The sequence below is a fragment of the Erinaceus europaeus genome, chromosome 8 (genome assembly GCF_950295315.1).
Source record: "Erinaceus europaeus chromosome 8, mEriEur2.1, whole genome shotgun sequence".
NCBI classification, from domain to species: Eukaryota; Metazoa; Chordata; class Mammalia; order Eulipotyphla; family Erinaceidae; genus Erinaceus; species Erinaceus europaeus.
The window spans coordinates 24,407,435-24,431,596 of NC_080169.1; the positions used below are offsets into that span (position 1 = coordinate 24,407,435).

The 24,162-nt window shown below is 47.4% G+C and overlaps 2 protein-coding genes and 1 long non-coding RNA gene across 11 annotated transcripts in view; 2 read left to right on the plus strand and 1 right to left on the minus strand.

The window, feature by feature from the left end:
- HOXA3 (homeobox A3) overlaps positions 1–24,162 on the plus strand; it is a 47,117-nt gene that overhangs the window by 18,099 nt on the left and 4,856 nt on the right. For 2 of the 9 annotated variants that reach the window (XM_060196048.1, XM_060196051.1), the window contains exons 3-4: positions 7,490–7,670; positions 12,965–13,048. The gene's annotated coding sequence lies outside the window, so the exon portion shown is untranslated. The other 7 variants (XM_060196052.1, XM_007526906.3, XM_016189923.2 and 4 more) reach the window with 7 other exon arrangements.
- On the plus strand, positions 3,715–6,028 carry HOXA4 (homeobox A4). Its single transcript, XM_007526918.3, has 2 exons — positions 3,715–4,428; positions 4,958–6,028. Exons 1-2 carry the CDS (start codon positions 3,909–3,911, stop codon positions 5,305–5,307), a joined length of 870 nt encoding a protein of 289 aa, XP_007526980.2. The 5' UTR covers positions 3,715–3,908; the 3' UTR covers positions 5,308–6,028.
- LOC132539884 (uncharacterized) lies at positions 12,723–21,144 on the minus strand. Its single transcript, XR_009551164.1, has 3 exons — positions 21,039–21,144; positions 13,572–13,721; positions 12,723–13,142 (listed from the first exon to the last, which is right to left on the minus strand). It is a non-coding gene; the product is annotated as an uncharacterized LOC132539884 (long non-coding RNA).

The following is a 24,162-nucleotide window of genomic DNA, read 5'->3' on the forward strand; positions in this document are numbered from 1 at the left end:
TGGGGGTGTGCCAGATGAAAACAGAAGAAAGGAAACAACTGTGGTGATTACTGTTACAGCAGTGAACACTTCTGAAAGCCTTCAATTACTCACCAAAACAATTATGTGTGCGTTGGAGAAAACTGTTGTTATTATGTTAAAGAATTTGAGCCACAAGCTTAGAAACATGTCAGCTTCAATGATCATAAAGACCTCTTTGCTAATTTTAACAGTAAAAGGATCCTACAGAAGTAACTGCATTTACTCAGTGCTTACTGTTTGATTGGAAGAATCTTGATCTTTGGCCCTCTTACATAATACTAGTTAAAATTCATATACAATGAATCTGAATTTCAGTCTTTATGTATGCATGGTCCTTGTGTTCATTTTAATATAGATTGCTACGAGGAAATCACACCAAGTAATTAATTGATAGAAAAGTAGATAAAGTTTGGCTCCCCTAAAATCAATGGCTGGGGTAGGTTGGAGAGAACTCTCAGATGTCACCATCAGGCATTCTGAAATTCATTCATTCCCGTGTGCACTCTAGAGACGTTCTTCAGATAGTCAGTCCAAGGGACTCTAAAGAACAAAGGACAAATACAGTCAATGCATTCCATAACGTTTACATTTCCTTTGCTTTTCCCCACTTGGTTTTCCGTAAGAAGGAGTGACCTGGGCAAAGCACCCTGCTCTCTAAAAGACACTGTATAGACCTTTTAGAAGAGCAAAGTCCAAGGGCGAGGTGAACTTCAGGTCAGCGCGTCTAACAAATATGAAAATGTCGGCTGGTGAAGGGAGAGCCTTGTGATTTAACAAAGACTGTCAATGTGTAAGATTAATAAGAAACAAAATGCACACGGTGTCACCATTCGGTCACTTTGAAACTTGGGACAGGGTTGCATTCAAGAGGGAAGGCTGCTCCAAATATATTCAAAATGATTCAAATCAGATTCAAACTAAGCTGCGAACACAGCCTCCCTCTTGCCCTCCCCTCTCCCTCGGACTCCCTTCGCTCTCCTTCTCCATCTGGGATCCGAGGACATGATGGAAAGTTATCCCACTTAATGGGATTTAAAGAAAGCTTTTGTTGGGAATGCATGTTATCCTTCCACGTGGAAATGAGCAAATGTGCTTACCAGTTTCCCAAGAACAGGATAATGCTTTCACCCTGCTTGGGACTGGAGCCAGTTGGTGTGAGAAGATTAGCACGGTCTTTCTCTGCTCCATTTCAGGGCATCCCATCTTTTCTCAGGCAAGATGCTGCTGGTAAAACTTTATTTATTCATTGACTTAGTTTCTACTTGGCTTTACTTTGGAGTCTTGGATCTTATATAAAAGCAGGAGGGTTTTTTGTTGTTGTTTTTAGTGTTTTCAAAAGATTATTTGATTCGGTGGAATGGTGTTATAGCTTGCAAAGAGATGGGGGGAAGGATCAGAAAAGGTACTGAGATTGTTTATTACAGTCATAAATCTTGCAGTAAAATGTCAAAATGTCGGAGTGTGTAAGATAACACTCGGTGGTCCTGGCTCTGCTTGTGTTTATGATAGGAACCACAAAGACAAGTTACAGGCCTTAGGGGATCCTGTGTAAGCCCATCTTCCTAAAGTAATAGAACCACATGAAACACAGGCACAGTTAACTCATTTAGGTTAACCATACACAAAACAGTGAATTGTCTCTTCAATACTTTAAAATAGAAGCTCAGTAGGTTCTGAAGCTAAACAACATGATTTTTGAGCTTTACTGCCTGTAAATAATATTAAACAGACATGGTTAAGACTCTAGCACTCAAGGGCGATGACATGAGAAAGGGCAAAATTTTGTCATGTTTTTACTTCTCCTAAAGCTTACTGTCTGCTTTGTAAAATATACTGTGCAAGTCTATGTTATTCCTATTATAGAGGGGCACGTGCTTTCTTTTGCTGTGGAGAGATACTGGTTTAGGCAACTGTATAGCAAGCTAGATTTCCCCCAATTCTAGAGAGGTTGTCTAAAGATTTCCCTATGTGGCTCAGATTTCTTAAGAAATTTCAGAGTGCCTCACTCAATGGACAGCACCATTCACAGGTACACATCCAATGTAGAAAACCTCTTTGTACCTCTTCAGGATGATTCCAGTTAAAAAGCTAACATGATCCCTTTTTAAATCTCTTTTTTCTAAATTAGTTTAAAGATTAGTCCTATGTAACAGGCTTTATGTGGCTAAGCATTAAATGACTATCCATCAAATGGATAGATTCCAGAATTCAGTAACTCATATGAGGAACCGATATAAATGAACATAGAATTGACATTCCTTTTGAAGTGTCTCCAGGCTTACTTAGGCTGTAACTTCCCTTGTCTGCCTCCCAGACTTAGTTGTGAAAAGGCTGTTTATACTGTTCTTTGAAAAAGTAACTCAGGTGCACCAGCTGAAAAATCCCTGCTTTGCTTGCCAATATGAAAGCATTGTTAGAATAGTGACTATTTGCACTGTTTTAATCCAGGCTGAAAAGCAGACGACCTAGGTGTGCCTGCTATTCAGAAAGGGAAAGGTAAGGTACGCACTATGAATAAGACACAAAATATCAAAAAGTAACATGAGGTATACTTGATAAGTAATATGTTGTTAATAATGGCATAATTAGATTGCTTGTCAAATTTCAATCAAATGGCAGCAAAGAGTCCCTTCTCCCAGTTCTCCAGAGCTACTGATGTCGTTGATATGCAAATGTTCAGCCATTTGGAAATTAGAGAATGTCTATAAACATAACTTTATCCTTAGATACAGCTGGGAGGAAGCAGTATCCAAAGGCAAAACACAAAATTCTTAGTGAGAAACCGCCTGTGTGCAAACAGGCTGGGCAGGGCGCCTACTCTGTAGATGGCTTGTGTTTGGATTTTGTTCTGCAATAGGAAGTTGCAGGTTTCCAGCTGGATTTCGAGGAGGCTTTGCTTCCCCCGCATCCCCACCCAGGGGCCACACTCTTTCTCCCAGCCGCACCGAGGGAGAACAGGCATGTCTGGCTCTCACGTTGACACCTCCATCAAGTGAGATACTGTCCGGAATGTTATGGCTTTTCTTAGGAAAAAAAGAAAGTTCTGCCTCTGAAAGACAGAGAAAGAGTTCCGGAAAGCAAGCCCATCGGGTTAGATGCGGACTGGCCTCGCACCCCTGGGCCCTGCTCCACCCACCGCTCGCTGCCCCCCCCCCCCCCCCCCCCCCCCGCCTCCCGCCCAGCTTCCCAAAGCAGCGACTCCCAGGTTGGACTCCTGTGGGGAGGGGGCGCGGCTGGGAGAACGCGGGTCCAAGGCCTCCAGCGTGTCGCGCGGCGCCCGGGGTGAAGATGAGGCCCTCGCCCGGCAGGCTTCGAATCCCGGAAGATGCCCAACAGGCCGGAGCGGGACCCGCGGGTAGTGTTGGGTCAGGCCGCCGCCACGAGGCCTACACTCGAGGGCACACGGACCGCCCAGCCATGGCGTTGGCTACAATCAAATTCCTGGCGGACCCCGAAATCCCAGCGAAACTCAAGATTTGGGGGCTCGAGGGACCCCGAAGCAGGCGCCCTTCCTCCACCCAGGACCAGACAGCAGCATCCATCACCGCACGCTTCCTGATCCGGGTCCGCGCGCGCGGCGTGCCCATTGGAAGAGAAGCGTCACGTGGGGGGATCGGGCGGGGCGCGCGCGGGACCCAGACTGTTCGCGCGCACGCGCGTGCGCGGTGGGGGGGGGGCTGGAGGAGGAGCGGCGCGAACTTTTGGTGGCGTCCGCGACTGAGGGAGGGGCGGGGCGGGGGAGGGGTGGGCGCTTGACAGCGGGGGGGAGGGGAAGGGAGCCGAGGAAAAGCGGGGGATGGGAAGCGAGGCAGGAGGGGGAGGGGCCTCGGCGAGCCCAGAAAAACGACAACGCGAGAAAAATTAGTATTTTTGCACTTCACAAATTAATGACCATGAGCTCGTTTTTGATAAACTCCAACTACATCGAGCCCAAGTTCCCTCCCTTCGAGGAGTACGCGCAGCACAGCGGCCCGGGCGGCGGGGACGGCGGCTACCAGCAGCCCCCCGCGCCCGCACCCCAGCACCTGCCGCCACCGCCCCAGCTCCCCCACGCGGGGGGCGGCCGCGAGCCCCCCGACTCCTACTTCCCGCCACGCGCCGCCCGCGAGCCCCCCTGCCCCGCCGCCTCGCTCTTCCCCGCGCCCGGGCCGGCCGGCGCCGCCTTCCCCTATGGCTACCGCGGCCGCTGCAGCCCCGGGCAGCCGCCGCAGCCCGAGCAGCCCTCGGCACGCGCCGAGGGCCTGGTCCCGCCGCCCCCGCAGCCCCGCGCGCCCTCCGCCCTGGGCGGCCCCGCAGGAGGCAGCGCCCCCGCGCGCCCGCTGCTCCCGGCCGCCGCGGGCCCGCCCGGCGCGAAGGGCGAGGAGCCCGTGGTGTATCCCTGGATGAAGAAGATCCATGTCAGCGCCGGTACGTGGCGCCGCCAGGGAAGGATGGGGGCGGGGGGCGCGCGGGGCCCGGCCCGGCTTCCTGGGGGTGGGCGCGGGGCCAGCGCGGGAAGGGGCTTCGGAGGGGAGCCCCCATCTGGCCCGAGGGGGGTGCGCGGGCCAGCCGCCTGGGCCCGACGTGAGAACCCTTTTGTAGCGGGGTCCCTTTATGGAGAGATTTACGAGACGCCAAACTGTTAGGGCAGTAATTATAGCCCCCATAAATTTAATTGCCCTGGCAGAGGCTTCAGGCCATGTGTCTTTGAAGCTTTTCTTCAGCCCCGATGCCCAGCACCATTCTTTATAGCTCTCGGGTGTTTCCCGTTGTCAATAGCCTGTGAAACATTTTCTTTGCGGTTTTATGTATCTTGCGTGAACTTGGTGTCAGGTTATTATATAATGATGATGTCCAATTGCTCTTCTCCACCCCACCTTCTCTCCTCCTCCGCCTTTCCCTCTCTTCCGCTCCCTCCTCCTTGGCTTGCTCCTTCCTGGGGTCATGGGCCTGGCAGTCAACCCCAGTTATAACGGAGGGGAGCCCAAGCGCTCCCGCACCGCCTACACCCGACAGCAGGTCTTGGAGCTGGAGAAGGAGTTTCACTTCAACCGCTACCTGACCCGGCGCCGCCGCATCGAGATCGCCCACGCGCTCTGCCTGTCTGAGCGCCAGGTCAAGATCTGGTTCCAGAACCGGAGGATGAAGTGGAAGAAAGACCACAAACTGCCCAACACTAAGATGCGATCCTCCAACTCTGCCTCGGCCCCTGCAGGCCCACCTGGGAAAGCACAGCCTCCTCAGAGCCCGCACCCTCATCCCCATCCTCACCCCGGGGGCTCCACACCCGTTCCTTCCTCCATATAATCGGCTAGACAAGTTGGTCTAGACAAGTTGCTTTCCTTCACCTGCATTTCTCTTCTCTTCTTCTGCCCCATTCCCACCCACCACACCCTGTCTGGACCATCACAGGACATCCCTCCTCCAAACAAAACCCAACTTGATGAAAAGGGTTAAAAAAAAAAAAAAAGACTATACCAGTAAGGCTGGCTTTCACCTAGGAGAGGACAGTGCTCATAACACTGGCTGCTGGAACAACCTGCTTCCTGAGCAAGGCTGCCAGGTTTGGGTACCTGAGAAAAAGATCACTTGGCATGAAACTTTTGAGATGGTTAAAGGCAGCAGTACAGCCCATGGTGACTGGGAATGCGGACCCGTGTATTTGTTGCAAGCAGAAGGAAACAGACCCTTTCCCCACTTTCCTCATCTCCCACCCCACCCCCCCCAAGGCAGCTCATACAAGCTTGCTTTGAACTGAATACATGAGTAAACAGTGTGGACTTCATACGATTATTTAATTTTCAAAATGTATGGACCTTGATGGTAAATGTGACACATTATTTCCCTTTCATGCACTTATTTAAAGTATTGTTGTGGATATATTATTGACTTAATCCAAGGCACAATTTGGGGGGAAGGGGGGGACTGAAATGCATTTAGACCCTTGTGCAACTGTACAGATCGTGGTTTGGCTACATAGGAAGCCATGTACTAAGAATAAACTGTTCAAAAAGCATTAAAGTTCTAAGATATATTTGTGTTTCCTACTTTTAATTAAAAGAAAAAAGGCCTCTGGCTTGAGATGTTTGACCTTGCATCTAAAGATGTCCTAGATGACTTGAGTTGACTTGGATTCTATGCACATAATCTGTGTGAGTGTGTTCAACTTGAGCTGAACTCTTGTCAAGTTTGACCTACTGTGGGAAAAGTTCCAAAGATCAGGAAGACTCTTGAGTTCTAAGAGGGCTTCTCTTCTTTCCAAACTTGGCCAGGCTTTCAGCCTTTCAGCCTCTGTGAGACATAGAAACGTGTCCTTCCCTGCAGTGAAAGGTGAAACTGAGCAATGCTGTGGGCCCAGGAGTTTCTGCAGCTGTTCTACAATCTGAACTCTGAGCACACTTGGAAAGAAGTGGTCCCTTTGGTATTTATTGCACTTTCACACTTAATCTGTTTGTTTCCCTGGGGGTAAAAAATAGTTTGTGCAAAGGGTTGTGGTCACCTCTTATCTGTTTTTAAAGTCCCTTTCACTCATTAAAACTGGAGACATTTTTGCTTATCTTTTCCCTTCCTCCCCCCCTTTTCCATTTTTTTCTTTCTGAAGTAAGAGCTCTCAGAAATAAACCATTTTCTCAGTACACCAATCAAAATTTAAAGGGGGGGGGAGCATTATGACACCCAGAGTGCAGCCCCACCAGGGAAGAAAACCTGAAAGCTTTTGCTGCTGAAAGAGCCTCAGGCTCTTGAACTAGAGTCATTTCCATCAAATGTTCCTGCATCTTTTGGACCAACCTAGAGGTCTAGATTCTAACGGTTGCAAGTTAGAGTCAATTTCTCCATCTCTATAGCCTGGTATTTGTTTACTGGTGTACAAGCCAGTAAAGAGGATTTAAACTTGGGTGTGATTCAAGGGAAAATTGTGCCACAAGATACAGAGAAACCAGCCAATGCACACTGCCCCCCCCCATCTGATATAGTTATCTGGCCTCGATCAAGTACAGATTTCAGTTCATGTAGTAATTTTAGCACAAATGGGGGAAGGCACATATCTATCTCTGCAAGATCAGAGAAATTTTCAACATACTTTCCAATCAGTGACAAACCCTTAGCCAGAGGTTGCTGTTGGCTACTCCTTTTGCCTCTTCTCCCTTTAGTGTCCCACAGATCAGTTCTCTCTCTACCTATGCTCAAGCCAGACCTGAGGGCAAAGTTTTGAACACCAGTCTTTGAAAAACATTCATTTCTCCCCTCCCTAAGAAGATTCAGAGGCAAACAAATAGATGCCTTCCCAAGTTAGGCCAAAACTGGAATTTCATAAGGTGAGAGCTGGGTGCCAGGGATTTCTGGAGACCTTACAACTGCTGCTGAGACTTAACTAACCCTCCCCTGCTTCATGCACTTGTAAAACAAAATTAAATCACGCTGAAAATAGCAATTTTCCCAGGAATCATTAATCACCTCATACAATAAATACTTCTTTGTGATTCAACAGCAATTCTGAAAGGCATTCTCTGGGAAAAAGTCTGTGGAGAAGCAAGGGATCTTCTTGCAAATTATGTGGTCTCAGGCAAAGATGCAGCATCTTGGCTGTCTGGTCAAAAAATGCCTAGACTCTCGGTGGAAATTGAGTGTCAAGCTGCAAGACCTCAAATGGCAAATTATCATCATTTAAGGTAAATTCTTCTATTTTTCCTTTGTAAAGAAGGGTAATATCGAGTATTCATTAGTGTCATACTAGAGGCAGTGGTGAAAAAAACTAACTTTTTTTCACTGAGCCCTATAGCTTATCCAGGAAGAGAGTGACACAAGGTAGCTTTTCTAAGATTATAGGGGGAAATGACATTTTTGCCCAAACTGTTTTATTAAGGTATTAGTAAGTTTTTATAAAGCTAGAATGATCCAAATGCTTGTATTATTTCTCCATAGTGTCTTTCTTGTTTCAGATTTTGGTGTTTAAGCTGTTTTAACAACTTAGGAAATCCCACTTTGTGCTTGAAACTCATGCATTGCCTCCCCTTTGCTAGGGCAACCATAAGAGTTCATCCAGAGGACACATTTTCTATCTCATTAATTGTGTTTTTTTTTTTTTAAAGCAAACCCTACTGCCCCCTCAAACCCTTGACCTTTAAAGACAGTATTTTGTGCAAGCTCTATAATCCTCCTGTCAAGTTGACCCTTACACACGCTCTCCTCCTCTCTTTTCCTTCTTCCCTCTAATATATACTCACACGCTTTAGTCACAGAGACAAGCTGTGCAGGACTCCAGAGATAAAAGTGTTGTCAACATCTGAAATCAAACTACATCGGGTAGGAGACACTTTAATGGTCACAGTTTGAATTAAGTACTTAACACTCCCCCCCCAAGTCACTTTTCAAGCTCTCTTTTCTAGTTTCCCTTCAATCTAAGATATACCCAGTGTTTTATTACAGCAAGAATTCAACTGTGACAGGCATACTAGAGTACTTAATACCCAGGATGAGGCTCATGGGTAGATTACCTAGATATAGGAGGACTAGGCCTTTAGCAGCATTTCTGAGTTTTACCCAGCTGTCTCAGGATGTTCTCTCCTTTACTTCCTCCCCCAGGGGTGGGTAGCTCCCCCCTCTTCCTCCTTCTCTTCCTCCTCCTCTCCCTCCTCCATCTCTTCCTCTTCCTCCTTCTTCTCTAAGCTTGAAAACTGTGCTCCTCTTATCATCACTGTCTTTCCTCTAGTGTTTTTTAACATAGAAACAGATCAATGACTCTTCAGATCAATGTAGCAAACAGAAACCTGGGCCTTCCCAACTGGATAGATACATTCTGTACAGGTCATAGAGTGGTCTTTGCATTTCTTCTATGTCTCTGCATCCCTAGCAAATGACCAGTACTGAACAACACACTCTTCCTGATGATGGTTGCTTCTGTTGACTTTTTTTTTTCCCCACCAGAGTTATCACTGGGGCTCAGTGCCTGACTGCTCCTGGCAGCCATCCCCCCCCCCGTTTTGTTTATTTCTATTTTTTTTTGCCTCCAGGGTTATTGCTGGGGTTCAGTGCCTGTACTACAAATCCACTGCTCCTGGAGGCCATTTCCCCCCTTTTTTGTTACCCTTGTTCATCATTGCCATTATTATTATTGTTGTTGTTATTGTTGTCATTGTTGGATAGAACAGAAAGAAATCGAGAGAGGAAGGGGAGACAGAGGGGGGAGAACAAGATAGACACCTGCAGACCTGCTTCACTGCTAGTGAAGTATCCCCCTTGCAGGTGGGGAGTTGGGGCTCGAACTCAGGTCCTTGCACTTGGTAATATATGTACTTAACTGGATGTGCCACCACTCATCCCCCCTTTTAAATATTTTTTTAAATAATTTTTAAAGATTTTATTTATTCATGAGAGAGAAAGAACCAGACATCACTCTGGTACATGTGCTGCCAGGGACTGAACTTGGAACCTCACACTTGAGAGTCCAGTGCTTTATCCACTGTGCCACTTCTTGGACTACCTTTTTAAATATTTTTATTATTGGATAGAAACAGAGAAATTGGCAGGGGGGGAGAGAAGGAAAAAGAGATACACATGCAACTGTTTCACTGTGACCCTTTTTCTGTATTGCATACTGGTATAAGAATAACTTTCCGGGGCCGGGTGATGGCGCACCTGGTTGAGCGCACATGTTACAGCGCTCAAGGACCCAGGTTTGAGCCCCACTTGCAGGGGGAAAGCTTCACAAGCGGTGAAACAGGTCTGCAGGTGTCTGTTTTTCTCTCTCCCTCTCTATCTCCCCTACCCTCTCGATTAAATAAATAAAGATAATAAAAAATATATTTTTAAAAGTTTTTAAAAGTGGTCCGAGAGGTGGTACAGTGAACAAAGCATCAGACTCTCAAACATGAGGTCCTCAGTTCACTCCCCGGCAGCACATGTACCAGAGTGATGTCTGGCTCTTTCTCTCTCCTTCTATGTTTCTCATAAATAAATAAATAAATAAATAAATACTTTAAAAAAGTTTTTAAAAAAGAATAACTGCTTCCTTGCTCGAATAGTATGCTTATAGAACTATAGAAGCAAAAAGAGAAGAAGTGTCAGTAGGCGTTATCTCCTAATAGCATTAGGGGGCTCCTGTAACTCTTGTAGAACATTCTAGTCTGAAACCTCTGTCTTGGAATAACAGAATATTATTTTCTCAAGGGCACAAACTCATAAAGCTTTCCTTTCCCATTCAGACCAGTCCCATTGTCTCTGGGATTGATTGTTGGGGCTAACAGAGATTTCCTGATCAAAAGATTGTCCAAGACTAAAGAAATCTGGAGCCCACTTTGATTCCATCTGTTTATATCACAAATCAGGCAACTGAGGAAACTGAATAACCCCCCATGTTCTTTATGTTAATGAGTATGTCCCTTGGGCTCACCCTGCATTGGGGAGAATGCACAATCATCTTCTCTCAGTGGAAACATATTCTGCCTAGAATAGACATATGTCTTTAGGTGGACATTCCATGTGGATGGCAACAAGTGTGTGCTGGTCATGAAAAAAGAATGAGTTCTTTGGCTGATGCACCATCAATGAAGCTTTGAGGGGATCTATGTAACCAAACAATAATACTCAGGGTGCTCAGGAGAGACTAGAATTGGGGGCTCTGGGAGAATGGAAGGCACCTGTCCCCTACAATTCTCCTAGTCCCACAGCGAATAATGCTACAGTGCCTGCCTTGTGATTGCCCTGTGATTTCCAAGTGGTGACTTGCCTGGCAGATGGGCAAAAGCTGTTTTCATTCAGGAGTCCATGGAACTGAAAAAAAAAAAAAAAAAGCCAAACAGGGACTTTGGTTGCAGCAGATAAAGGTGTAGAGCCTGTTGGAGGAAGATATTGAAATTGTAATCTTTGAGGCCACGTGACTCATTAAATAATTAATGTGGATAGTCAGGAGTGGATCCCGAGTCATCAGGGTCTCACAAGGAATGGATCTCTCAGAAGTGAACCCCCCAACTTTCTATTTGATTTTTAAAAAAAAAAACACCCCCCATTTATCTCCGAAAGCATTTAACTCCTGCAGGAGGGAAGAAAAGAGCTGGAAAGACCCACTGTGGGTCTTAGGATATTTTCTGCAGGGTTTTCACCAGTGCAGGGAGCACGTTGGCTGCAAGAAATGTGAGTGAGTTTGGACTTGGTATTTTTGCAGTCACATCCCGGCTTTAGTGATGAAATGGGAAGGATGCACAGACAGTTGCTAGTGTTTTTGATTCACACTGGAGAAGGCTGCAGAGATACCATAGGATGGGCACGCGGCTTTGTTCAATTTTCCCGGTGTTCATAAATCACCGGAGCCCAGGGATTGAGGGAACAAACAAGAGCCAAAGAGAGAGAGAGAGAGGAAGGGAGAGAGAGAGAGCATCCAGGGGCAGCCATTGCAGAAGATGAGATGGGAACAGGAGCCATAAATATTTGACTTGGGGATAAGGAAATAGTAGCAAAAATAATAACCATGATAACTACAATACTACTAAGCAGTGGGTGTGTTGGGGGAGGGGGTGGGTAGTCTCATAGTGAATTTTCCCCCTTGGGGCCAAATTGAGTGGCAACCTACAGAGTAGGTAAATCCTACCTTGCTTAGGGCCAGGGCTGGAGCCCGAAAGTCAGGGAGCACCCCCTTTGTGGACACAGAGGACAAATGTGAATAAGAGCCAGAGGCCCAGCAGGGAGTTCTTAGTGCCTGATGGAGGGTGGGGGCTGCAGGTGACATGGCTGCAAAGGTCAGCAGGTGTTGTGCAGCCTCTGGTCCTGTATGCTGGGGCTGGTGGAGGGGAGGGGAGCTGTACTCCAAGACTCAGGGTACTTGCCAGCTATTTGGTAGCCTCTCTTGGGGGCTTTCGGCAGGATTATGCCAAAGTCAAATAGCCATCAAGGGCTGGTTGAAAGCAGGCTGGAGAGTGGAGAGGTAATGAAGGCCTGGTGAGCAGTGGTGGGATGCACTTACCTAACTGAGTCCCAGCCTAGTGCAGAACTTCTGCAAGCCCAAGTAGGCGGATGAAAATTTACTCCTTCCCCAGCATTTTCCTCCACTCCCAAATTTGTTGACTGCTGTGTGACTATTTACTAGGCAGCAGGCAATAAGAGGGTTGCAAGTAATGTGGAGGCATAACAACAACAACAATAATAATCACTGTTGTTATTGTTATTATTTTGCTGCTGCACAAGAGGAGAGCGATAAGACACACACACACACACACACCACACACCATTAGGTATTGTCCAATGCCAGCATCTTTCCCAGTCCTCCTTATTTCCAGCAGCCATAGTTGCCTTTTTTAAAAGGGCTGAGCAATGCTGTAATCCCTCCAGACAACTGAGATCAAGAGGTGGCATGCCTAGGACTTGAATGAACTCAGGAGGGAAAAAAAAAAAAAAAAAAAAAAAAAAAAACACTTCTCTAGACTACGCCCAGCCCACAGACTGAACACTGAACCGGGGTCTGATTTCCGCGCCAACAGAAAAGAACACTATTAGTGGGTTTCAGAAGAGCCAGTGATTGAATGCTCTCAGACAAGGCTTCCCTTTGTTAGCAAAGGAAAATAAAGCGTGCATTCACATTCCCCTCAAGTTACGGTGCGTGGGGAGCTCTTCCAGTGGAGCCCACGCCACCAGCAAAGCCTCTTCCACCTTCTCATCTCCGCCTCCTTCATTTTCTCCCCTACTCTACCTCACCACCCCGCCCCCCATAAAAAGAAAGGAAAAGGAGAGTGTGGGTGTCAAGATGGAGTATGTATTTGTTTTACAAAAATAAATCACCATCTTCAGGCCATTTGTAGCTGGGATCTTTCAAGCAATGAGTGAGACGCATGGACGAGTGCTCTGGCGACTCCTCCGTGTCCGTGTCACCCCGGGGGCCACCGTGGCGCCGGTGCTGGCCCTACTTCCAACGCCGGTCCTGCAACTCCATTCCTTCTCAGTTACCATTCACCCTCTGCTGTTTATTTGTCCGCAGAGCACACGGATGCCGGAAAAGGCGATTCCCTGAGCGCCGGGAGTTGAAGACCATCTCTGGTTCAGTGTTAAAACATCTTTTGAGGTAAGCGCTGAGCCTACGTTCTTCACTGCGCTGGGCTTTGGCTTTTTGGCCGGCCTTCTTTGCGAGGGGTTACACTCTCCTTGCGAGTGGCAGCCTGTTGAAGGAGGTTCTGGTCAATATTTAACTTCAGAGGAGTTTTTGGAGCTGGGTTCCCTTCAGCTGCACTGGTCGCAGAGAATGAGGGGCTTCCGGCAGACAAAGAATCAGCCCCAAAGCCACCAATGTGCAGGAGGGGCAGCTGCGGAAACCCAAGGTGCGTGTGTGCTGGGGCGTGGGGGAGGGAATGGGGGGTTTGTTTGTTTCTAGAGGCACCCCACCCCCATAAGCCACTGCCTAGGGTGGCAGGGCAAAGTCAGTAGAGGCCATGGGCGCAGTGGCCACTGCGGTGGGCCGCTCTTGTTAATTCTTTGATGCACCTTCACAGACTGTGAGTTCAGAAATGGTAGCCATGTCTCAGCTAGGCTTTGGGGAGACTTGTGGGTTTGGGGTTAATATCACCTTGCAGTTTCTCCTAACCTTTTACCTTTCTTTGGGGGAAATGAGAGAAGTTACTGCATTTCAAATGTGTAGGCCCTCCAAGGCGGGAGTATTGGGGTTCCTTTGCTCGGCAGATCTGAGATCATTCCTAGCAGGAATGTGGATTTTCGATTTTCGGTCTCTTCGGTTTCTCTTCCTGTTTGGAACAAGGAAAAACTCTTTAAAATGCTTTTCAAGTTCTCGCTTAATTTGTTCTCTTAGTTTGGGATGCAGGGAAGTAATTACTGTGGTTTATTACCTTGTAAAAGATCCATAAATTTTGTGCCTATTTGGGGGAGGGAACTGCTGGAATAGCTTTGAAAAGCTTAGTAAGAAGGAATGGGTTTGTTTCGTCTTTCAGGATGTACTTTTTTTTTTTTTTAAAGTTTCCTGATATTTTGTTTTCTATTCCCTAGACCTCAATCTTTTCTAGAATTTGCTTTACACAGATATCAGGTTGTTAATTAATGACAACATGTTATTCTTTGATGCTGTGCAGCTGATACAGTGTTCTCGATACTGTTGCTATTTTATCAGATAGGAAGTAAACAGAAGAATAGTAAAGCTGGGTTACTTTCTCAGCCATGTATGTCCATATCATGTGTAGCTGGATCATTCAAGGAATTTTCAGCTTGGTGTATACATGTAATTTGCATCTCTGCACACAGCAGAATCACTGAGTGTATAAATAGTTACAGGAGTTTGAGAGAGTGTGTGAAATTATATACACATCAGTATGTTTCCAGAGAATTTGAAGTCTATTTATATAGTGTTGTTGCACCCACAGTAACTATTTCATGTTAAATAGTGATCTATAATCTCTGCCCCCTCTCCCTAAAAAAAAAAAAAGTGGGTTTAGAGAGTCTTACCTACACTGAGTAGAAAAGCCACCAGAGTTAACTAAAGGGAGAAAAATGTTAAGTGTATTTTTGACAGATAAATCAGATTGCAGTGTTTGAGTACGGCTATATCTAATCAGCCAACAGCCTTGCAAATATTGACTAAAGCTCTATCCTTGGCCACCTGCTCCTTCCAAGTCAACTTTCTGCCTATTTGGGCTCTGGTGGCCTGGATCCAAGGTCTGTGTCCCCAGCTTTACCCATTGTGAGGTTAGGGGGGCCTGAGTGGAAGGGGAATGGCAATTGGATTTTCCAGTCTGGGTCTGACTACTTAATCATCTTTATTCTTGTTCTTTGGAAATGAGCTTTAAAATGCATGTAGCCTGGATTCAGCAAACTTTGGGTTTCTGAGTGATGAAGGACTCTCACTTGCTGGTGACTTGTCCAGACCGAGGTCTCTCTTGGGGAAGGTATTTTCACCCCAAAAGTTAAATTTTCTCTGATTTCCTCTCTTCTCATCCCACCAGATCACTCTAAGTCTTAATGTTAATTGTTAAACAGTAGTTGAAATATTAACTGGGCTGTTAATAGCAATGTAGAGGCTCATGGATTGAAGCTGAGATGCCGCTGGGCCTCACTGGCATTCAAGCATTTTTCTGAAACAGTACCAAAGACTTCTCCAATTGATTTATGGCCTCTGGGGTTTCTGTGCTCCAGAATTCTGGAGGGGGCCTCTTCTGAGCTTTGAGCTGAAGCCTCTGCAGAAATTTTGGTTAGGGGGTAGGGTTTGCTTGTAATTCTAAAGTACTTTCAGATTCTCTCTAGATTCACCTGGAGAATTCAGTGTGAAATATTTGGCAAGAGAGCAGAGTACAGAATATTTGTGGTCTGCTTTTTTGCAGTAGGGTGATTGGACAGAATTTTTGGAAACTGGCTTTTCATCCTGTCAACTCCTCCCCACCCCCCACCCCCAATAAGCCAGAAAGATACAGGTTTTCACTTTTCCAGTTGGTGGCTTAGGTCAGAGCTGGGGAAATTCATGTGGAGGTTCTCTCCCAGCTATACCACAGACAGAACTTCATGGAATACTGCCACCAGCTTAGGCCAGACTCACTTCCAAGGGACTAGAGTCCTCCTCTTTTATTGCCCTTCTAATTTGGATACCCGCATGACCAGGCCCCCTTCTGAGGGCCTTACATTCTCACCAGGCCAATTCTGTTCCCCTGCAGGAGAAAGGGGTGTGTGCAGGAATCATGTACAACCTCCAGCAGCTAAGTGAGCCCTCACACTTAGTGACACATGACCAGCTGAAGACTTGCTCCATAGAAGCAAAAGAATATACAGGAGGATCTTCATCTCAATAGCCAAAAACTGAGACCTTGAAAGGGAGATTTTAGAAGTAGCTCACAAGAGGAAGAAGTATTGGCATCAGTGGACAAGGTCACCAAGCAGAAAGCAGGACTAGAAATGGAGGCAGGGGATTAACTGTTTCATCCAGGTTTCTCCTGAGAAGACTGGGTCCAGATCTGTTTTTGCTGGTGGGCACAGGGATGTTTTCTGGTAGGATGAGCAGACCCATCTGCTGGCAAGATCCCAAGTGGTCAGGTTAATTCAAAGGATGCCAGTAAAGGTGGTTTTTTTTTTTTTCTTTCTCATTTGCAGAAACAATTAGGTCACTTCCCCTTATATGTTTATCTGCCACATCCTACACTTTCATTTATCACTTAACTGTACACTGAGGAAATAAGTAAGTACAGCTGTGACCAGAGCACTGTGTCCCCCATCTCAGATTTTGCAAAGCCTTGACCCACCACTCAGAAGCCAAGTGAACCTCTTTCTTAGGGTGGACTCTCATGGAGCAAAACTAACTGGTGTTGGAGAAGTGTTTTAGCCTTTTGTCAGGTAATTATGGGCCTTTTGGGTTTCTCCAGTGACTATGCTGTAGAGAGTGGGTGTTAGCAAACTCCATACAATGGTAGGCCATGAGGGAGCCTGCTGACTAAACCAATCATTACTGGATATACTTCTGGAAACAGGACTTGGGCCTTGCCAGCAGGCTAAAAGGAGAGAACAATGCTTGGATGTGTGCTGGTTTTAGCTTGTCTGTAAGCGGGAGGTTATAGAGAAAGTTACATGGACTCTAAGAATAGGAACAGCTTTGCTGTTCCCCTGTGTTTGGAGTGTGTAAAGGAATATAAAAGGAGATAGTGGCCTTGTGTGGTCTGTGTGTGTGTGTGTGTGTGTGTGTGTGTGTAGGACAAGGGGGAGTTCCCCACTGCCTTACTGCCTCACACAAAACTCTTTCTCACTGCTGCTCAAGGTCCCCTGCCTCCCCTCCCCCACAGCTGAGTGTTCTGCTTGGAAACCTAGTTCCTTCACCGATTTCCTATTTCAAATAAAAGGATTTAAGTTGACGTATGACCACGTGAGCACATAATACAGCGCATTATTGTGGCATTTGGAGCGGAGACCCAGGCGGTCTTCGCCTGTGATTACGTTTTCTAGATTCTCTACAGAGTGAGAGCATTCTCCCCCACCCCCCACGCACCCACCTCCTCCTTCTCCTTCCCCTTCTCCGGAGAGCGCTCTCCTAGTGGGTTGCAGTTTTCAGTGCTCATGGAGCGGTTCTGGGCAAGCTAGCTGATGGGACTCGAGGCTACGCCAGGAGGATGGAATTTATTTTAAGGTATTTCCGCTGATTGTTCATATCTCGAGTGAGTTATGGCTGCGAGAGACAAAGGTCAGGCAAGGAGACCCTGGTTCACGGACAGGACCCTCACCTCCTTTCTTCCTTTGTTTCTCCTTTAGAACTGAAACCGTCTGAAAGCTCCCTAGTAGTGCCCAAGACTGAGCTTAATTCTCTGGAAAGTGTTGGGGGTATGAAGGAAGAGGCACTTGGTGTGTGTGTGTGTGTGTGGGGGGGGACTAGATGGGTCACAGTCTTCAGCGCACTGGTGGCTTTGTCCGTAGCAGGGCAACGCTTGCATCCCAGGAGCTGAACCCAAGTGAAGGGAAGGTCCCGGAACAGCTGCTCCAGCCAAGGCGGGCCCCCTGCACTGAGGGCAAGATTGCCTGGAGTGAATGGGAGTTGGGTGAAAGAAAAGGGGCTCACTCCCATGTTGGTGGTGCTTGCCAGCTGGGGATGGCAGGTTAGGGCTGACCTAGGCAACCAGAGCAGCTGGGAGAGGGAAATCAATGAGTGTGCAGTGGCGCTGCCATTTTATTGATGATGCTCGGGCCACTTTGTTCAGCGCTGGTTTGCAGGCTTGCAGGCTTTCCCACCAACCAGACTGAAGGAGTTGGACCTGGAGGATGTGCCATTGTTTTCAGAGCACCTTCTATTCTGGTAGGGGTGGAGGACAGCTTAGATTTAGGGGAAGGATTGGGGAGGGGGCAAGTTTATGGGATGCCTGGAAGCTTGTTTTTTCTTTGAGGACACTGAGGAAGAAAGGAGCTGGAGGTGGGTTTGGGCTTAAAGCTTGGCCTTGGCACCCCCTGTACAACCCCAGCCAGCTCTGAAAACTGGACAACTGGCTGATACTCTTGGGGCTGAAGGACTGGAGGGAAGTCTGCAGATAGTCCACAGGAAGCAGAGACAGGCGGTTTCTGTGATTTCAGAGCCCCAGAAACCCATGCTGTGGCCAGGATAGAAACTGATGAGAGTTTAAGGTGTGTTTCCAAATTACTGGGAAAGACAAGTTAATTGGGCTTTGGGGACCCAGTGCAGCTGGGGCAGGATGGAAAGTCCCTGAAAAAGCCCTGGAAACTTCACTTTCCTCTTAGAGCAAAGGAAAGGGTGCCTACAAGGAGTTTGGAGCTGGATTTGCTCCTTGACTCCATTTACTAATCATTTTTTTCTTTACATAAAAAAATTAAATCAGGCTTCCCCTATTTGAATGAGATTTACTTTCCTGGAATAGAAGGACTGCTCACTCCTGCCCTCCCCTGATGCAGGCAGTGGAGCTAACCATGTTTAACTGAGGCCATTTCAAGTGCTCTAAACACCCCTTGGAAATAAAATGTAAGCTTTAATTGCTGTTCAATTACTTGTCAGCATTTTGTATGATTTATGACCCAGTTCTGGCATATTTTTGACCCAGTTAAAGACTCATAAATAATATAGTTTCACTAGAAAGAACAAGAGAGGGAATAGAGGTTTGTTAAAGTCATCACTTTATTGTCATTTCAGTGCCAGCAAACAGAATAAATATCAAAGGATGGACTATTGAGCTGATTCTGTTTTTTAAAAGTGTGCACAGGAAGAAGCCAATAGTTGCATTTATAGAGCACCAGCTGGTTTTTCCTCCTAGAAAAGAGCTAAAGTCACTCCATTATAGCTAAATTATTACAGCTAGAAAATAAGCTAGTCCCCCCCTCCCACAACATGCCAGCTTCACCTGCACAGGCAAGTGTATTTTTTTCTTATTAGTTTGCCTCCCATTCTGGGATCTACATGCTTCTTCTCACCAACAATCATTTCTCACCTTCTTCTCTGGAAGTGCTGGTAGCCCTCTGCGATGTGTTCACAAGGAGACCCCTGTGAAGAGGAGGAAGGCAGGCAGCAGCCCACTTGCCGTTCCATATTCCTCTAGAGCTGAGAAAACATTATCTTCTAGCTCCCATGATCAAGAGATCTGTCAGGAAGCATAGGGAGCTGGGGGAGCCAAAAGGTCCTCTCGGCACTTAAAACCTTAGTGGCTTTGGTGGAGGCGGGTGAGTCAATAGAATTTGCCTAGAAAGAGCTTTGGCTCTCAAGACTGGCAACAGACAAGATTTTCTTTCAAAAACCATTGCTGAATAGATAAAAACCCTCAATTTCCTATAAATTATTATTTTTCAATGGCTGTTTTGCTCTTCAAAATCCGCACTTTTGGATTGCAGCAAAAAGTCCTGAACCTGGGCAGTCTGGGTGCCAGGAGGTAGACCCTCGTGTGGAGGCGGGAGCTCCACTTCCCTCCACTGCAGCCAGCATCCAAGGCTGAGAAGCCACTTAGTCACCATAGGCTGAGGCCCTGGAAGGATCTCTAGCCTCAGCTTCCCTGGTATCTCTGCGGGTGCAGCCTGGTGCCCACATGCACATTTTTCTGGCGCGGTAAGGCCCTCTTGGAAAGGTAGGCGCTCCCCAGAACCCGTTCTCGCCCAGGTACCCTCGGTTCCCTTGGCCAGGCCAGTTTTCTCAACTGGCAGGTTCTTACAGAGAGCTGGCTTTCATCGCTGCTGGTTTAACTGGGGAGGCGGCCAGAGAGTCGAGTCAGCAGTTTGGAGGAGAAAGTGCGGGTTGATTATTGACCCATGCTTTCTTTCTCTAAAGGCCACATCCGAGCCGAGCCAGTTTGAAGAGAAAATGCAGCTGAGTGGATTTTTGCGGCCAGCTCTCACCTCCTACGCGTCAGGCTCTCCCTTTCAAGTTGTGCTGCTGCAATATGCCATAAGGAGCAAGTGTTTGCTGTTTTGTGCTCTGTTTACAGCTTTTGGGTGCCGAGTCATAAATCTTGCCCAGCCATAAATGACAAAAACCATTGGTATGCATGAGGCCACCCTGGCCCAGAGTGCTTTTTGATTTCTCCCTTTTCCCTTGGCTTTGTTTTTGCTCTAAGGTGACACTTTGGCTCCCTGACAATTTACACATAGTGCTTATATTTTTAACACCTTCCTTTGAGAAGGACTGGCCGCTGACACCTTGGAATTACATGAAAGCTCCATCTCTCTTTTTAACACATATACACCCTTGCAGGGCTTGTGGGTGAATCTGGAAAGTGGACGTGGAGGCTTTTAGGAGGGAGAAGGACCAGCCTTTTAATGTACTGGCCGCAGTACGGAGCACACTCAGGACCTTTCCTCTGCTCAACATTCGTAGCATAAGACTAATTTGGGGTAGGGAAAAAAATCACAGATGTCGGCTGGTATTGAGGTTAGAGTTTTATCTGTCTTTCCCTGGAAATGAGCCGCGTGTTTGAGCTGAAGACCCAACATTCTAGAGGCCCCTGTGAGTACCTGAGCCCAGAGCTCACTGCCCAGACAAACGCCTGTCCCCTAGACTACTTCCACCCTGCCTGCCAGGACTTCAGAGCTTCTGCCTAAAAATAGAATCCAAAACAGCACCCCCCCCCCAAGTTGGCTCTTGTGGGAGTCTCTCTAGAGAAGAGGTTACATCGCAGCCCCCCAGCCTCATAAGCATTGAGGTTCTTGAATGGGGGTGGGGGGAGAATCACAGGTGATGTAAACTGTCCAGAGTCTGGGGTAACTCTGTGCTCTGGATTCTCTGCACCCACCCCCACAACTGGAAAGGGCCAGGGCAGAGGGTTGCGTGGTTTCTCAGATGCCAAAGAAATACAGCCCGGCCAGAGAGCCCTTTGTGAGAGCAGTTTGCCCTCATTAGCATAATTTTCCTGGACTTTCGTGACGCTGGGGAGCGGGGAGAGGGAGGGCGCCGTGGGGGGTGGGTGAGCCTGCCCTCCTCGCGCAGCCCGAGCTCCCCCTCTCGCTCCGGTCCCTCCCCTCGCGTCGCCCCATCCCCCACGCCGGCCCGGTGTTTCCCCGGCCGCCTCGGCCTCCCCTCCCGCCCGCTCTCAGCACCCCCCACCGCACCTCCCGACCAGACGCTGCTCCGCGTGTAATATTCATAAGAAACATACCCGAGTCGGTGCCACTAGCCCCGGCCGAGCCCCGCGCGAGCCGCGCCAGCGCTTATCTCCGGGCCGCGGCTGCTGCCCTCGGGAAGGGCAGGGGGCGGGGGTGTGGGGGAGGGGAGGGTGGGTGGGGTGGGGGGTCCACGCCGCCCCAGTCCGCCCTGGGCGAGCCGTGCGGAGCAGCGAGGCGGCCACGCTCCGTGCCGCGGCGTCCGGGCCTCGGGGTCTCCCTCCCGCCCGCGGTCTCGGCTGATGCTGAGGGTCCGTGCCCATCCCGCGCCGAAGGGGACCCGGCCGGGCCGCCCAGGCGGGCCGGGGGCGGCAGCTCGAGCCCCTACCCGAGCTCGAGCCCGAGCCTGCGCTCCTCACAAGTTAAGGTAAGCGGGGCCGCGACCGGGCGCTGTGCGCGCTGCTGAATGGCGGAGTTTACGTCTCGGTGATTTATGGCCGCAGACTTAAATCTCGGTTCAAGAAGAGTTCACAAGCCGGAGCTTCCTCCCGGGCAGTGACTGATACCCTTACATTTCGAGTTCAGGCCGCTTTCCCATCCCCGCCCCCACCTCTTCCCTCTCCCCTAGCCCAGCCTCAACTTTTCTGGGTTGGGGAGCAGGAGGGGGTGGGGTGGGCCAGGGGATGCGGGGACGCTCGCCCCAGTTCCCGCTTAAACTCGGGGTGAAGGCAGGCTGAGGCAGGGGTGGGAGTGGAAAGAGAGAGCGGAGTCTGAAGGTAGGAGGTTGAATTTGGGCAGATGTTCCTGAGAGACAATGGGGTTTGCTTCTTGTACTCTGTTTAGCCTCCTCAACACACACATTCTCTCTCTGCTCTGGCACCCAGGGGTTTATTGTCCAGGAACATCTTTTTGGGGCAAGCTCCTCTTGTCCTCAGTCCTTGCTTGGGTGGGGGTGTGGGGTATTCAAAGCAAAGTTTCCTGGCTGGCAAATCTCCAACTTCTTTGCTGGCTGGCAAACTTTGGGGGCTGGGTGGACGGGCCCCAAGGTAGTTAGTTGTCTGTTGACCTCAAACAATAGGGAAGACTTTGGTGGGGTCTCCGAGGTGAATTCATATCATAAATTTATGGTGGTGGTTGTATGCAATTTGATTTTCAAAGACATTTTTGTTATTTTGCAGAACAGTGTACAACTTGTTAAAAAGCCAGTATATCTTGTGATAATGGATCAGCAAGTCACTTGAACTATTGTACATTCAAAATCAAGTTAATTTTGTTTTATCTAATATATTGCTGTTCAAGTGTCTGGGGTAATTTTCTTAACCTGCCATTTTATTTTACAGAATCCAGTATATTAAACATTTAGAATGGCAGATATTAACCCTGGCAAATATAATAGGGACTGTTTTCAGTGATACAGCAGGAAACAGAGATATTAAATTGTTATTCAGTTTTAAGTTTTATTTAATCCTTTATTTACTTTCATTCATGGTGTATGTAGCTTTCTACCTATTTTCAAAAGAGAAACAATATTCCAGGACTCAATAGCACACACAATAACTGGATAAGGGGTGCTTTAAATTTAAGTGAGGTCTGGAAAATTAATTGTGTCTGTTTTTTCAGATTGTTGGTTTAAAATGAAATCCAAAGGAGTCTATTACTAAAAAAAAATTATGGTCATTCACTGGTAGATACTCATTGCATAATTTCCCCCTATTAACAAAGTATTTGCTATTCCTGGAAAACTTGCGTAACTTTAGGACTCTAGTATACATATTTGGGCTGTGAAATGTAAACAATTTCATCACGAATTTGTCATTATAACTTACAACTTTCTGGAATGGTCAGAGAGGTTAGCATTCTGAGTGTGTGTGTGTGTGTGTGTGTGTGTGTGTGTGTGTGTGTGTGTGTGTGTGAAATAGAATATATGAACTTACACGGAAATTTCCTGAGCTAAGGACTAGAGGTTGAATATGCAAAGGTTGAAAACAAAACAAAATGCAGATTTCACGTCTGCAAAGGGCTTTCTAAATAAGACGGTTCAGAAGACTTTCAGTTGATTTTTAGATTTTCATGATTGCCCTTTACTTGATGTTTCTGTAGCAGGTAAATAGGCCAAGTAACAAATATCAACAACAATGGCACACAGAGATCAGGGAACTCTGGCAGGATTTTATGGCTTGTGCTTCCATCCCTCGTCCGGATCCAAATGACCCCCATACATCAAATTACATAGCAGTTTCTAAGACAGAACCTATTATCGTTAAGTTGGAAGGAGAGTTCAAGCTGTGGTCATGGAGATGAACGCTGGTTTTTCAGGTTCCTGGTGGGTTGAGTCTTTTTTTTTTTCCCCCTCTCTAATCCATCATGTTTTAACAGGTAGAATTTGATAGTTGCCCTGAATAACAGCACCTCAGAAAACTCAAGGCAGGAGGGTCTGGGGACCTTCTGTATCAGAGAAAAAAGGTAGAGTGACTTACTGAAACATGCCTGAGAATAGGAAGATGAAGAAGCGAAGAATAATTTGATGACTTGCTGGAGAAGGTGGTGTTGTCAGTCTCTCCCTATACAGAATTTGTTCCACCTAAGGTTTCATTGCTCTTAATTGCTCACAAAGGCTCATTTGGAGGGGTTGGGTGACTCCCCTCTGAATAAGGGTAGATTTGCTACCTACCTGACAACCTCACCTTCTAAAATCCAGTAGAGTCCAACAGGGCAATTACTTGAACAACAACAACAAAAAAAATTTGTGCATAACTCTCTTGGGTGCTAGGAGGTTCAAGAAGGAGCTGGATGGAAAGTCACCTCCGCCAGGGTCCATTTGGCAAGTATCATTCCTAAATACAGGACTAGAGGGAAAAAGTGACTTAAGTTTTCTTTTGGTTGCTAAAGCTTCCCCAAGATAGGGTGGGGTGAAGTAGGCCTTCCTGGCAAGACTAGGACTGGTGTTGAAGGGGACACCCCAGATTCTTCCCTGGAAAAGATGTATCCTAACCCTTCTTTCTAGCCCATCAGGCCTTCTCCTTTTGGACTACAGCTCCTGAGATCTGGCTTTCAACCCTCACTCACTCTCCTCTCTCCCCGGAAAACCCCCCCAACTCCAGACGCAAGTTAAGCAAATATTTGTAGCTGCCAGTAAATTCCAGCGGCTTTTTATAGCGCAGCTCTCTGTGCCCGGAGCCA